This window comes from Branchiostoma belcheri, unplaced genomic scaffold (genome assembly GCF_001625305.1).
Source record: "Branchiostoma belcheri isolate BF01 breed outbred unplaced genomic scaffold, Haploidv18h27 scaffold179, whole genome shotgun sequence".
NCBI lineage: Eukaryota > Metazoa > Chordata > Leptocardii > Amphioxiformes > Branchiostomatidae > Branchiostoma > Branchiostoma belcheri.
Window position 1 is genome coordinate 157,798 of NW_017803257.1, and position 13,630 is coordinate 171,427.

Here is a 13,630-nt window from a genome sequence, read left to right on the forward strand (position 1 = left end):
GTTCTCTTCCAACACATTTTAATCTATATATCATTAATTTGGATCGTACATTTGTAATCACCCTCCATCAGTTTTTGCCCAATCCCACGGTAAATGTTTGGAACATCCCTAAGCTTATGATTTCATAAATTACAAGATATTGTTTCACAGTTGAAGGGTAGACGTTGAAGAGCTGTATGTTGTTCCAGGTGTAACAAGGTGGTTATATCTGACCGGTTGGACGGGAGTTTTCACGTCGCGTACACGGCAGACGAGTCCGGGCACTACCTGATCAGCATCGCGGTAGGAGGACAACATATACAGGTTTGTTTATTTGTTTGTATATTTGTTTGTTTGTTTGTTTAGCATAACCGGTAAATCGCCTTTTAAGCGTAACACACCAGTTTTTTACATGTACGTACAGGCTGCTTAAGACCGGACTGTAAGGTTTGAACCACTCACACCGGGAAGGTCCCCTAGTCTTTTCGATAAGTGTGGTGGGTTCTTTAACGTGTGGGGGGTGTGGCTCCTAACTCCTACTCCTAACTGTTGCCGTTATGTGCCACTATTTCTTCCAAGTACTGATCAGATACAACAAAGTCTTTTGATTATTTGACAAAGTTAATTTATCATCAGTCAATTAATTATTAATTAGTTAATTTTGATTATTATTAACTCGTCGCTCCAGGGCAGTCCTTTCACGGTCTCGGTAAAGCCGAAGTGGAGATCTCACACCGGAGTTTTTCACTGCTGCACGTTTTGCTCCAGTGGGGGGAACAAGGACATCAGCTGCGGGTGCGGTGGGACTGTCACAGGTACTGGTCTGTATTGCACTAACTTGTGTCCGTCTGATTGCTTGTTTACGGCAAGAACAGTTACTCAAGCAACTGGATATGATTTTGGAAACGGTCAGACGTTTCAGGTAGCATCCACTACCTTTCGTCAGTGACACTAAGAGACTGCAGGAGAATTGCAGGTTTATAAGTAATAAAGTAATAATTGGAACTATTTGCGTATATTTTTGATACAAATTGTTGATTTTTCTTTGCTTGAAACAGCCCGGCCGGGCCCCGGTCCTGACATTGTGACCTCTGCATTACAGAGTTGACCGAAATGGACGAAATGTGGCTTTAAAAGTTCCTTATGACACACATTTGAACTCACACAGTCTATCCCTTACCCACACCTCACACAGGAGGCTACAAAGGTTGCGGGCACGGACACGTGGGGCACCCTGGGAAGTCGCACTGGTCGTGCTGCGGGTCGACTGTGGAGAAAGCGGAGTGCACACGGCCCCCTTCCATCAGCAAACACGTCACGGTCTGAGGTCTGCGCATGCCCGCGTTCTCTGGCCGCCATCTTGTTTATGATCCTTAGGCCACACCAAGTAGTTTTTATGGATGACGTCGACGCGCGCATTAATTTTGGCCTGTAACTATGACCAAAGAGTCACGACAGTGGGAAAAGGGAAGATGTGATGAAATGAAAGAAACAGAACAGGACGACAACTGCTGTTCCACTGATTTATTAGTCCTCTAACATTTGACCCCCCCCCTAGTATATTTCAAATCTAGGCATCTTGTATTTTTCTGCCCTTCGTGTTTTTCCGCGCTCTCGCATTAGATTTGGGAACTCTAGACGACGTCATCCATGCAAATTACTTGGTGTGGCCTTATAGAGTTGTTAATCTCTAACAATTTGTAAATCATTGTAAAATAAAGGCTAGTTTTGAGTCATATGACAATATATTTTCTAATAGACATGCATGGTTAGCCAAATTTTTCCTCGATAATATCTTGCCATACACTATGAAACCTGTGTGTGATATCCTAAGATTTAATGTCCAAGGTCAAGTATAACATTATGGATAGGTTATGGTTCCTAAAAACGGAAAGTTGTGAATATACTTACCCAAACGAAGAAATAATAGGAAAATAGCTCAATTGAAAATTCCTCTGCACATTAGTACTAACACTTCTTAGTAATTGTGTATTTTATTGTTTACTATCTTCTACGCATTCTGCATGTAAGTTTAACTTTTGACGGACGAGCTTCTGCTTGTTTTGCTTTGAAAAACGTATCTGTTTAACGTATATCCATTAATTTGAGTATGGTTACATATATATGACATGGCCACACATGAAAAAAAGATCACGAGACCAGGCAGCGATATTGTATATATTTCAAGTTGCTCTTGATGCCAAAATGATGTTTTAGCTCTATTAAATATATGCTGGCACAGTATACATTGTCTTTTTAAGCTACTGAATTTCATTTGCATTCCGAATGTTGAACTGCTTTTAGAGGAAGATCATATGATACCTAAGAGAATCTTACCAGAAAAGTTAAGTTCTCCGATGGTGTGGACCATACTGTGGACAGTTACCTTGCTGAAATAAGATTGTTGAAACTCTTGTTTGAGAAAGTGTACATATATCATTGGACGTAAACACACAGCTTCATCATATACAGTTTTGTCATGATGTTAAACAGCAAAGTGGTTCAAAATGTGAATGGACATATGAAGAGGGCAGGCGACATGTTGTGTATAAGACAATATGAAAATGTTGACAATCAATGATGACAAGACATAAGTTAAAGCTAGACTACGACATTGCTTTCTGCCACTGTCAATAAAGACGCATTTTTCGACAGGTAGCATAATGGCATTCTTATTTGTCTGCATCTTATATTTGCTTTTTCCACACATCGTTAAGCTATCCTAACCAAAATTAAACTACATACATGATTTGGTGAGCTAGTTTTCCTCAACTTTTAAACAAAATGTAGTTCTGCGAATGTTTTTCGAGCGACGAAATGTAGTTTCTCAAACACCAGAGCGACAACCGAGTACAGCTTTCGCCTTTAACCTCGCTCTTCGGGCACGATTCCGGGCTTAGCTTCAAACAAAGCCGACCCAACAGGCTGGGCGTGTCTGAAGCTAAGACCGGGCTGCAGCCTGGGGAGCGAGGCTAGCTTAGGCTCCTTGGCAGGCGTTCCGGGATCAGTCTTTTCTTCTGGGAGTGGGGGTTGGGGTGGCGCTTATTTTCGCATCAAACGTAGATCGCACTCATTAGAAGCTCCGGTCGCCAACCGTAGTATGCTATCCTTATAGATATCCATAGAAGGGTTATAGGACGTAGCTTCTATTGCTTCGATCACGAAATAAGCAAAATAAAACACGACCGATCCAGGAACGCCTGCAAAGGAGGCTACTAGCTGTCGCTCTACTGTTTGAGAGGCTATATTTCCGGGTGCACGGTGTACTTGCCCGTGCAGTGTTCCTTGGGAATCCCCGCCTGCTGGCAGCTCCGGTCGGCGGGAATCTCGTGGAAGAGGCTACTCTCGCGAGAGTACTGTCCCTTCTGCTTCGGTCTGTAATCCAAAACCTCCAGCAGCGTCTTGTGAAGGTCAAACGGCGACGTGGACCTGTTCTGGTTGACCTTGAGGCTGGCCACGATTCTGGGGTACTGATCCTCGATGTGAGGCGGCAGCACGATGCACATGAAGGGTAAGTCCCTGTCGTCCTCCGTCCCGCCCTCGGTCGCCACGTCCACCAGGTCAGAGAACACCACCACCACGGAGTTCTGTGTAACAGTAAGACGAATCTTGAAAAGAAAAGGGGGAGTAGTGTAATAGTGGGGGGGGGGGGGGGCGATAGGCGCTACCAACTGACCCGGCCAAGGGGTCTAGATCTTTTCAGCCGAGTGGTTAGACTTAGAGGGTGAGTGCAGGATCATGTGGACTGGTGCCTGGGGTTGGTCGTGGGTTCAAACCCCGGCCCGGGACCAGTGGGATTTTATCTGTTTCTACTGCGTACCTCCTGTTTCTTACCTGCAGGATCAGTTGGTCGTTCCAGAACTTGAGCAGGTTGGAAATGTCGGCGTCGATCGTGGCGAAGTCGGACGCCTTCCGCTGCGTTCGTGACGTCTCGTGGATGGACGTCAGAACGAACATCAGACCCTCGGAGTATTTCTGGGTGAAGTCCCGGGTGTAGTCTAGCGTCGCCTGGTGGGCAGGGGTGGAACCAACGCACTCCTCGGTTCTGGAACAGAGGGAAATTTGGCAGGTCATTTTCGCTTCAAACCGTCAGTCATTTGAAATTCAAAAATTCTGTCTTTTAGTCATCGGTAGGATTATAATTCTGAAATGTTCAGATCGAATTATCCAATATAATAGTAAACTATCTTCTCTCCGTGGCTGCAACGGAATATGATATCTATCCGGCCTTTGTGTGCCACACTAAACATTGTGTCTCAAACTCAAGACAATAGCTGTCATAGTATGTACAGGAAAGACGTTTCTTCAGTACCAAGGTCAGCAAACAGCAAGGTCAGCAAACAGTCCATTTCACCTGGACCTTTCTCTTTCGAAGACCTACCCACATGCCAAATATAAAAGCCTTCTTAAGCCTCACTGGGTCAGTCTACTGAGGAAGACCAGAGCGACTGGTCAAAAGCTTTAGGTTAGAGAACTTCTTTGTGTTGGATCTAAGGTTTTAACTTTACAACAACCAACCCGAAGGTTTTCTTGCCCTGCACGAGGAACGTCCTGAGGTAGTGGTCCGACAGACACCTTTGTCCCAGTGTTGACGTCACAGTTTAAGGAAGCTACGTGACAAGCCTCACTGGGTCGGTCTACTGAGGAAGACCATAGCGACTGCTCGAAAGCTTCTTTGTGTTGGATCTAAGGTCTTAACTTTAAAACAACCTACCCGAATGTTTTCTTGGCCTGCACGAGGAGTGTCCTGAGGTAGTGGTCCGTCGGCTGGTTGCGGAACGCGCCCTTGTCGTACCCCCAGACGCTCGGCATCTCCTCCGCTAGCAGCGTGACGTAACCGGCCTTCTTGTACTCTCCCCACAGCCACGGGTAGTTATCTTTGTACCAGCCGAAGTGCTGCTGCTCGATGTCAGCGTCCAGTTCACTTTGGACTTGTCCTATCGTTCAAAACGATAAGAAAAAAAAAACTAGAATTTAAAATTTGTGTATTTAAATGTTAATCGTACTTTTTTGTCGTGTGGCGCTGTTAATAAAAGTTATAAACTTGAGTGCAGCGTCAAACTGTCCTTGTTATGTTTTAAAGTTTTGATGCATAAAAAAACCTAGAAGGGGGGGTCGTGTGGCGTGACGGAGTGGAGTGCTAGACTCGAAACAAGAGGTCCTGTCCTCTAGCCCTGCCATGCCACCGATCTTGTGCCCTTGGGAAATGCACTTTACACGAAAGAAAATGACTATGTCTGTTGTTCGTTCATACGTTTGTCTGTGTTGGTGGTGGCATGAAAATAAGTTGAAAAACCTTGAGTGTGCCGTCGCCATGTCTTGTAAAAGATGTTGGAAAAAAAGGTAACAAACAAAACTATTGGATCGCTGGTTTAAAAAGTTGTGGAAGGCGTAAAAAATACATTTCGTCCTTGAAAATACTGCTCACTGATGTCTGTAATGAGAGACGAATAGAATTCGACCCTGAAGCGTTATTTGTTGACGTTTGTGTTTGAAACCCGGTTGTCCTGTTTTCTGTCAACTGGGATTCACACAGGATAAGGTCCGGCGTACATGTGTGTCAGAGAGAAGAAGACACTCATAATCTGTTCCTTCCTTCTATAGGTCATTGTCGTACCACAAATCAAATACCATGGCTATAGCTAATATATCGTGTCCCATTCCTATGTATGCAAGTATACAATCTTCGACGTCTTGAATTCCCCCATGCTGACTTTCGGCCAGGTACCGAGTCCTTTCACGCTATCATACCGCCTGTAAATTTTCACCCCAACCAGGTGCTGTAAACGTACTGTCTGAACAAGCATATACATATAGTACACAAACTAACAGCTGAGCCACCCAAAACAATACTTCCTACACCCTCACCTGTCATGGCGGCCGTCAGGGCAGCTGAAGTCTTCCCCACCATGTGATATTTGGGGAACTCCCGAGCCTTCAGACCTCGCGTCAGGAAACGGTAGGTCAACGGCAGGTTCCTTCTGAGCCTAGTAGTAGTAGTAGTAGACTGGTTTAGTATTTCCATTGTTTAAACCAAAATTACTGATTTTTGCAAGAAATGCCTGTCAGAATTCCGTTGCCATGGCAACACAAAAATCTAACAATGCTATGAAATTGTTGGTAACAATATTTTAGAAGTCACCAAGTTTGGAGGCCCTAGCGCAAACCGTTCGGGCGTTTAAAAATATATTCGACATCAAAGTTTGCGCGGGCATTTTTAGCCCTAGATAGTTAAGGATTTAATAGCAACCTGTCCTGGGACATGGAGCCCACGCACAGGAGAAGCACGTTCACCCCTAGCGGCTTTCCCTTGCCCTGCACATCCCGCTTCACCAGTTTGTCATTCTTCATCACCTGGCGAGACATTTCCAAGACATCAAAGATAAGAAAGTGGTAAGGCTGTACAGAATTTATAAAATTAATAATAAACTCTTGGAAAGACTCTCAACTGATTGTGGGGTCGTGTGGCGTAGCGGCAGAGCATTCGACTCGGAACCAAGGTTCGAGTCCTGACATGCCACCGATCTTGTGCCCTTGGGAAAGGCACTTTACACGACTTTCCTCACTTCGCTCAGGTGGAAATGAGTATTGTATTGTCCCCTGTGTTGGTGGCGGCATTGATATAAGTTGAAAAAACTTGGGTATGTTGGAATATAAAAAAAAAGAAAAGAAAAGAAAAAAAACAGCGTGTCGTGCAGGTACCTGTGAAAACAGTCGGTAGATGGTCTGTCTGGTCTTGTTGGCCGACAGCAGACGACATTCCACCTTGACGAACTCGTGCTTCATCGGGAACGAGATCTCGCCACGTTGGCCGAGGTCCTGCATCACATCTTTCGGGTTAAAACTAAGCACAAGGAAGAGAGACAGGACGTTTAATGGAGGTCCTGTGTTTGGGGAGAGCCACACCCCAAGCACGTTAAAGAACCCACCGCAGTTATGGAAAAGAGTAGGGGTCCTTCCCAGTGTGTGAGTGGTTCAAACCTTACAGCCAGGTCTTACGCAGCTTGTTCATGTACGTACATGTACAAAACTGGTGTGTTACGCCTAAAGGCTGTTTACCGGTTATGCGAAACAAACAAATAAACAATTCTCACGCGACGTCGTGGTCCATTTTGCGCAAGAACGGCTGGTACCGGCAATCCAGCTTCTCCCACCCATCTGCCTGTAGCCTGGCCATGTTAACCTCATAGGAAGATAACGCAGTTAGCAACTTTAAAGGCAGTTTTCAGGGCTTGCAAACCCAATTTTTCAGTCAATATTCTAGCCATTTATCTACACACTATCCTAATATATATTGATCCTCATGGAGCAAAAATACTAAAAATTCTGACGGAAAATGGTTACTGGGAGGGCCTTGTTTGATTTTTGGGTGCCACCCATAAAATACAGAACTCATGTTGGGGCTTGTTTCTGCAGTTTTAAATGCCCTTAGTATGTAATGCTGACTCAAATGTGCTAATATGTGAACTAGTATGTGTCAATATCATATTTATTGCCTTCTTCAGACTATTTCGAGTTTTGCCTGTTTGAAATCGCATTGGATGCCTTAAATTAACTCCATAGATGATAATCTGTCATTTTCATGAGCTCATATTTTGCTTATTTTGTAGCCATGGTCACAGAAAAGCTTTATGTTAGTCCTGGCAGGTGCTATACTTGAATAGGCCTATAACATTATAGAAGCTGTCTCATTCTGTCCTCCTGTCCATCTTTTTCTGTCTCTATCTCTCTTCCTCTCTTCCTGACGTTACCCTATGCATAGACTATCCATAGATATTGACAGAAAGACAAAAATGGTTTTCACTGAACCTTCACACTCACATCCAGTGTATGTATCTGTGATTTACTATATAAGTTATATACAGTGTTATTAGGCTTATTCAAATGTATAAGATGGAGAGAGGGCTAGCTATAACTGAGAACTTTCACCTAAAATGTTCACCTTGATGATGTCATCCTCCCAAGTAATGTATTTGTCTCCAACGTTAGGTGGACACATCTCTTCTGGCTCTTCTGTTGTCTTTTCTTCAGTTTCTTCCTCCTTCGTGGTGGTGTCGTTTGCCCTCCCAGCATCTTTCGGTACCTTTAAGATGTTCTTAGGATGCGGATAAGGTTCGTCTGTATCGTTTGTGGTGTCGTTCTTTTCCTCGACTTTGTCCTCGGAGGTTGTGAGCCAGGGGAGAGTGAGAAACGTGACGGCGATGAGGATGGTGATTATGAGAAGGACGCGTCGCGACCGCACCCGCGCCATGTCTCGCGTCTTTCTACACCACAGGTGGGAAATTCACCGTGTCAATGTCCAGCAGTTTTTCCTTGTATTTTACATAGTGTCCCACCTTTTGATTTATTATTGGATGCATCAGAATATGGATCAGAAACCTTGGTATGATCAGTGCTGGACAGCGATGTACAAAATAATAATTTTTCTTTTTAATTTGCGATTTTAAAAGGTTAGTAGACGGGATGTATGATTTCCTCATTATCATTTGCGGTGAATACAAACAGCTGAATGATGAACGGTTTGAAGAAGAAGCTTGATACGTTTCTGTCCTTTCATGATTTATCTGGTACATCGGGATGTAATAATAATAATACAACACATACAGTGAACTATAGTATAGTCCCCGGTTGTATTTGTTTAGATACATAAACAATAGATATTATTAATCTGCAAAGATAAGTATCAACTTACCTGTGCCAACTTGTAGAGTCGGGGCGAAAAAAGGTCTTCTTCTAACTTGAACAAGTTGCTAACAGATTCGACTTGCGAGTGAAAGTCTCACATATCAACCTGTTGTATTATTTATCTGATCCACAAGGCAACAGATTATGATAGCTCCACGTACCTCTGCAATCCACGCTTTACACGTCAGCTATATCACCAATCACCGACTGCCAAGCCGCGCATGATGTTTATATTATCACACTCAACCAGGAAGTAAAGTTACCCTGCCCAGCTCCAAACATTCTGTTATACTATCTACATGTTACACGTAATCTCCCGCCAATCGGGAACTGCCATCATGCACTCACGTGTCCTGTTTAGGGTCAAAACATTCTCGGTGCCCCAAAACTCACAAACAAGGAATAATCTACTGATGGTGTCTTGTGATAAGGTTGTGTATACTGTGTTAAAATTATATTTCTACATGTACTGTGGAATGCATTTGTTTCTGTTGCGAATCATATCTGTTGAGAGTCATATATGGTCTGCAAATATCTTTATAGTAGTGACTGTCTTTACTATCACTGCAATTCAAAATCGGCTGATAGGGGAAAATGTCTCAGTCTGTCTCACACTACTATCTCACTCCACACTGAAACGACTTTACTCAATGACAGTCACTCGAATTTTTCCCCAGGCTCTACTTTTTCTAACTGTAACCCTAATTCACAGGAATTAAGTTAGTTAAAATTATGGGATATGAACATGCATGTCAATGCATATTTTATATCCGTTCTTTCTAAGTTAAACCGGCTGTTTTGTTATCTATAGCAACATAGGGTTGTTTACTAACAGAATTTAAAGTCCGGTTGGGTATCCAGTGCATTCACTACGTGTGCTTAGCCTGTATGTCGCCCTCCCCAACCTGTACTATGGTTACAAAAAACTTCCAAACTATCCCAATGAACACAAACCTAACAAGAATATCGTCGATATTCTATGCAATAGGGTAAACAATCTCCAAGCAGATCCTATGGTGGCAAAAGACAGTACCAAATGGGCCAGGCAGTATGTATTGGCCTTGGGTGGCCCCTCTTTGGGTGGATCTCCAAGCAGATCCTAGGGTGGCAAGACAGTAGACAGTATTAAATTGGCCAGGCAGTATCCATTGGCCTTGGGTGGCGAATTGGACCCTCTCTGGCCAATGGATACTGCCTGGCCAATTTAAAACTGTCTTTTGCCATCCTAGGATCTGCTTGAAGATTAGGTAAACACTCAAAGCAAGAAAGTGCAGTAACATTCATATCATAAACTAGATAATGCAAATTTGACTTACACCAACATGAGCATGTCTGGCAGGTGGTTGTAGTAAATGTTACTGAAACGTCCTGAGTTGAGGTAAAGCCGGTAGGATTAACATCTAACAAACATGTCAACAGTTTCTACAATATCCGGTTCTGTCACGTATAGAAAACAGGGCAGTTATTTATCAATGGCCACAATACACGTATGAATGTGCAAATTACTCTCCAAGCAGAGGTTGTGGGGAATGATCGATAGCTTTTTATATATGGCCGTTTTTTGTCGCTAATGCCGGCAACCTTCTTTGGCTAGTGGATACTGCCTGGCCAATTTGATACTGTCTTTTTGCCACCGAAAGGGATCTGCTTGGAGATTATGTGTAAATATGGTATAAGGCCACACCGAGTAATTTTTATGGATAACGTCCACGAGTGCATTGATTTTGGCCTGTTCCAAAAAAAAAAAAACTTGACAAAAAATTCAGTTTTCTTTGACTATGACCAAGCAGTCATGACAGTGCCTCAAATCGTAAGATTTGGCGTAAAACCTGTAATGTGAAATGGGAAAATAAGCACAAGAAACAGGGCAGGATTTCCCACTGATTTATTGCTGTTTTCATGACGAATAAGAATCTTGTTGGTTGATACACCATGTTCTCACAATCAATTTGTATCCTAAACATCCTTAGTATATAACAAATCTAGGCATATTGTATTTTTTTCGCCCCCTCTCGCATTAGATTTAAGATCTTCAAGGACGTCATCCATAAACATTACTTAGCGTGGCCTAATGTCCGGCTACTTTTTGGTTGCTATGAGCCCTGGGTGGTGTTATGTTGTAGTTCTAACACAAACCGCTAGATGCCTCCACTCCCTTGATCTAAAATAACACTGTGGTGCATGCTTGCTCATACCCTACAGTGACATTATATACATTTCAGAAGGGTTTTGTTGTATACATTTTTCTCATTTTTCGCAAAATGCCACATGACGGTCTCATTTGGGGCTTCACAAATATGCAAATTAATACAAGCAGTACTCGCTTGCATATTTGTGATCCCCGAATGAGATCGCGACCACAGTCACAGTGAATCAATTACGTCACGGGACGCACCGCTAGCGGAGATTTTGTCCATGATAATTATAGGGCGTATTTACGTGACGTCTTCACCCTTGCTCGCCGTGAGCCGCTATGTTGAGGTACCATCCCTAAGTTCGCAGTTTTGCCAACAAAGTCCATTGATTTTGTCTTTTTACGTGTATTTGGTTATGGAAACGACTCTTACTCACAGATTAGTTAGGCTTACGGTGTCTCGAGACCTACAACGACGTATCTTCTGGATAAGTAGAGATATTTAGTTGACAAGTACAATGTGATCAGGATGTCAAGCTCTGTGTGGAGCGGCTAGCATGTCAATTTGAGTGCCGCGGCTGTACGGCTGGTTGAGGTTTCTGTCACACAGATAGCCAGTGCCTTGTTTCATAGAAATCCATCACAGAACTAACTTTACAAGTGCCCAACAAATCGTTTTCATGGTCGATCTGTTTTTTTTAACCCTCAAACCGCGTAGGTTTTTTTGCGACGAATCTTACCATATGGGGTCAAACTGGCCCCATAATGTTTTGCACGAATATAGTTTTTTGTGACACTTTTTTGTGATTTTCAAGTATTTGGGACAATTTCACATAATTAGTGCCTACAGGCAACCATGTCAATTACTTTTGACCAAGGTCGTCCTTTTGTCCATATATCCATAAACTAAGAACTTAGCTTTTGACAAAATATTTATATTTTATAAAGTAAATAGTTTGACTTGATGTTCTTTTTAGTCAGTTAGGCTATTTTTTTGCTTTGTAATTTTTCAATTATCTATTTCCTTGTGGTTTGGACATACACATTCAAGATTTTGAAAAGTTCCTCGAAGATCACAATCATTGGTATTTTCTCTTTTCAGTCAGTTTATTTATTTATTGAAATTGCAACAGTGCAATACACGCGGAACAGAGGCAGCTGTTGCTGGTGTTTTGTCCCGCACATAGAAACAAATACTGGGCAGAAAATACTCATTTTCACTTGAGTCTAGTGGGGAAAGTAGTGTAAAGTGCCTTTTCAGTCAATGAATGAAGATACATAGTCAGGAATGCTACATCAGATGTTACAGTTTCAAAATCTTCAAATTTATTTGGACTAGTTCATGCATTACCGTGTATGTACATCATTCTATGTTTTTTTTACATGTAGTGATCAGCCTCAGATTTTGCAACAGTAAACTTCTTTCACACACAATTTCTCTCTGTTGACAGAAAGCAGAGAGTTCATCAAAGGAGCGTTTGAAGCCATGGGGTACAATTTGCCTGTAATTACAATGTACAGTAATTCTTAACAATTACATATTTTACAATTCAACATTAGACATCATTTAAACGTCTCAATCTAAGTTCAAAAGACTCTTCTGTTCAATAAGAGCAAACACATTGTGTACTACACCAGTTCTGCAAATGCAGTAAATGATTACAAGCTGAATGACATTTTCGGTATTACATGACATGATGTATTTTTGCCTGCATTGAGTATTCCATAATACAGCTGCAGGTTCAGCCAGAAATTCACAATAATGAATAAAACAAGACCTTCACAAGAACTCTAAATTGTTCATAGGCGTATGAAATCGCCGATTGTGTTTTGTGAACTCTCTCAAGGTTCCTTTGTATCTTCAAAATGCCAGGGTGTGTTTTGTTCCCACCGTGGATGCTTTTCATCATGTTTAAAGCTTCCTGGTAGAGCTGCATGGCTTTTGTGTGGTCTCTGAGGTCTTCGTAAACTCCCGCGAGGTCACTGAGACACTCGGCAATGGCAGGGTGAACCGCATCTTCCCCATGAATACCTTTGTTCATTTCCAGTATCCTCTTGTGCATGTTCAGTGCCCGCTGGTAGTATTGGGAGGACTTCAACTGTTCTCCCGCCTTACTACATGCTGATCCAAGGTTGCGTAGCACCTCAGCGATGCTTGGATGTGCCGTACCCTTACCCCAAACCCAAATCATCTCCAGCGCTTCTTCATAATAACGGATCGCCTTTACGTTATCTCCAGATTTTTCCTGAGCTATTCCCATGTTGGTGAGTGCTCTGGCGGTTTCACGATGTGGGGTGGTCTGGCCGTAGAGCTCTTGGTACATCTTCAACGACTGTTCAATGAACAAAAGGGCTTTTTTGTTATCACCGGTAATACCCCAAACGCATCCCAGATTATTGAGAGCACGTGCAATGTCTGGATGGCGTACCTCGTCTTCTCCTGTTTCGTTTCTGCCGTGGATGATTTTCATCATGTTTAAGGACTGCTGGAGGAGCTGAATAGCTTGTTTGTGCTCTCCAACCTCTTTGTAAACCATTGCGAGGTTACAGAGCGACTCAGCAATAGAAAGGTGAGTCGCATCCTGCCCGTGTATGGCCTTGTTGATTTCCAGCGCCCGCTCGTAGTACTGGAGGGACTTCGTGTGTTCTCCTGCTTTACGACATGCTGTTCCAAGTTTGTTCAGCAAAGAAACAATTTCTGGATGATCCTTGCTCTTGTAAAGCCCCTCCATCATCTTCAGCGCTTCTTCACTAGACGACTTACTGCCTTGACGTGATCTCCAAATTTCCCTGAACTATTCCCATGTTGGTGAGTGCTCTGGCGGTCTCACG

The 13,630-nt window shown here is 43.0% G+C and overlaps 2 protein-coding genes across 2 annotated transcripts in view; both read right to left on the minus strand.

The window, feature by feature from the left end:
* Window positions 1-3,014: 3,014 nt before the first annotated feature.
* Window positions 3,015-8,366, minus strand: LOC109467257. Its single transcript, XM_019765194.1, has 8 exons — window positions 7,922-8,366; window positions 7,074-7,162; window positions 6,682-6,823; window positions 6,230-6,333; window positions 5,848-5,966; window positions 4,694-4,916; window positions 3,814-4,024; window positions 3,015-3,566 (listed from the first exon to the last, which is right to left on the minus strand). The coding sequence occupies exons 1-8, from the start codon at window positions 8,228-8,230 to the stop codon at window positions 3,222-3,224; spliced, it is 1,542 nt and encodes a 513-aa protein (XP_019620753.1). The 5' UTR covers window positions 8,231-8,366; the 3' UTR covers window positions 3,015-3,221.
* A 4,061-nt stretch (window positions 8,367-12,427) lies between these two features.
* LOC109467225 (tetratricopeptide repeat protein 28-like) overlaps window positions 12,428-13,630 on the minus strand; it is a 9,173-nt gene continuing 7,970 nt past the window's right edge. Inside the window, 2 exon segments of the mRNA XM_019765169.1 lie at window positions 12,428-12,438; window positions 12,690-12,873. Of these exon segments, the coding sequence (XP_019620728.1) occupies window positions 12,428-12,438; window positions 12,690-12,873 (195 nt within the window).

Bases quoted from the DNA above. Each gene is read 5' to 3' on its own strand.
- LOC109467257 (XM_019765194.1), bottom strand. From the start codon at position 8,230: ATGGCGCGGGTGCGGTCGCGACGCGTCCTTCTCATAATCACCATCCTC. The intron at 7,163-7,921 runs GTGAACATTTTA...TCTTCCTATGAG, and splicing joins GGGAGGATGACATCATCAAG to GTTAACATGGCCAGGCTACA. The intron at 5,967-6,229 runs GTTGCTATTAAA...TACTACTACTAG, and splicing joins GGCTCCATGTCCCAGGACAG to GCTCAGAAGGAACCTGCCGT.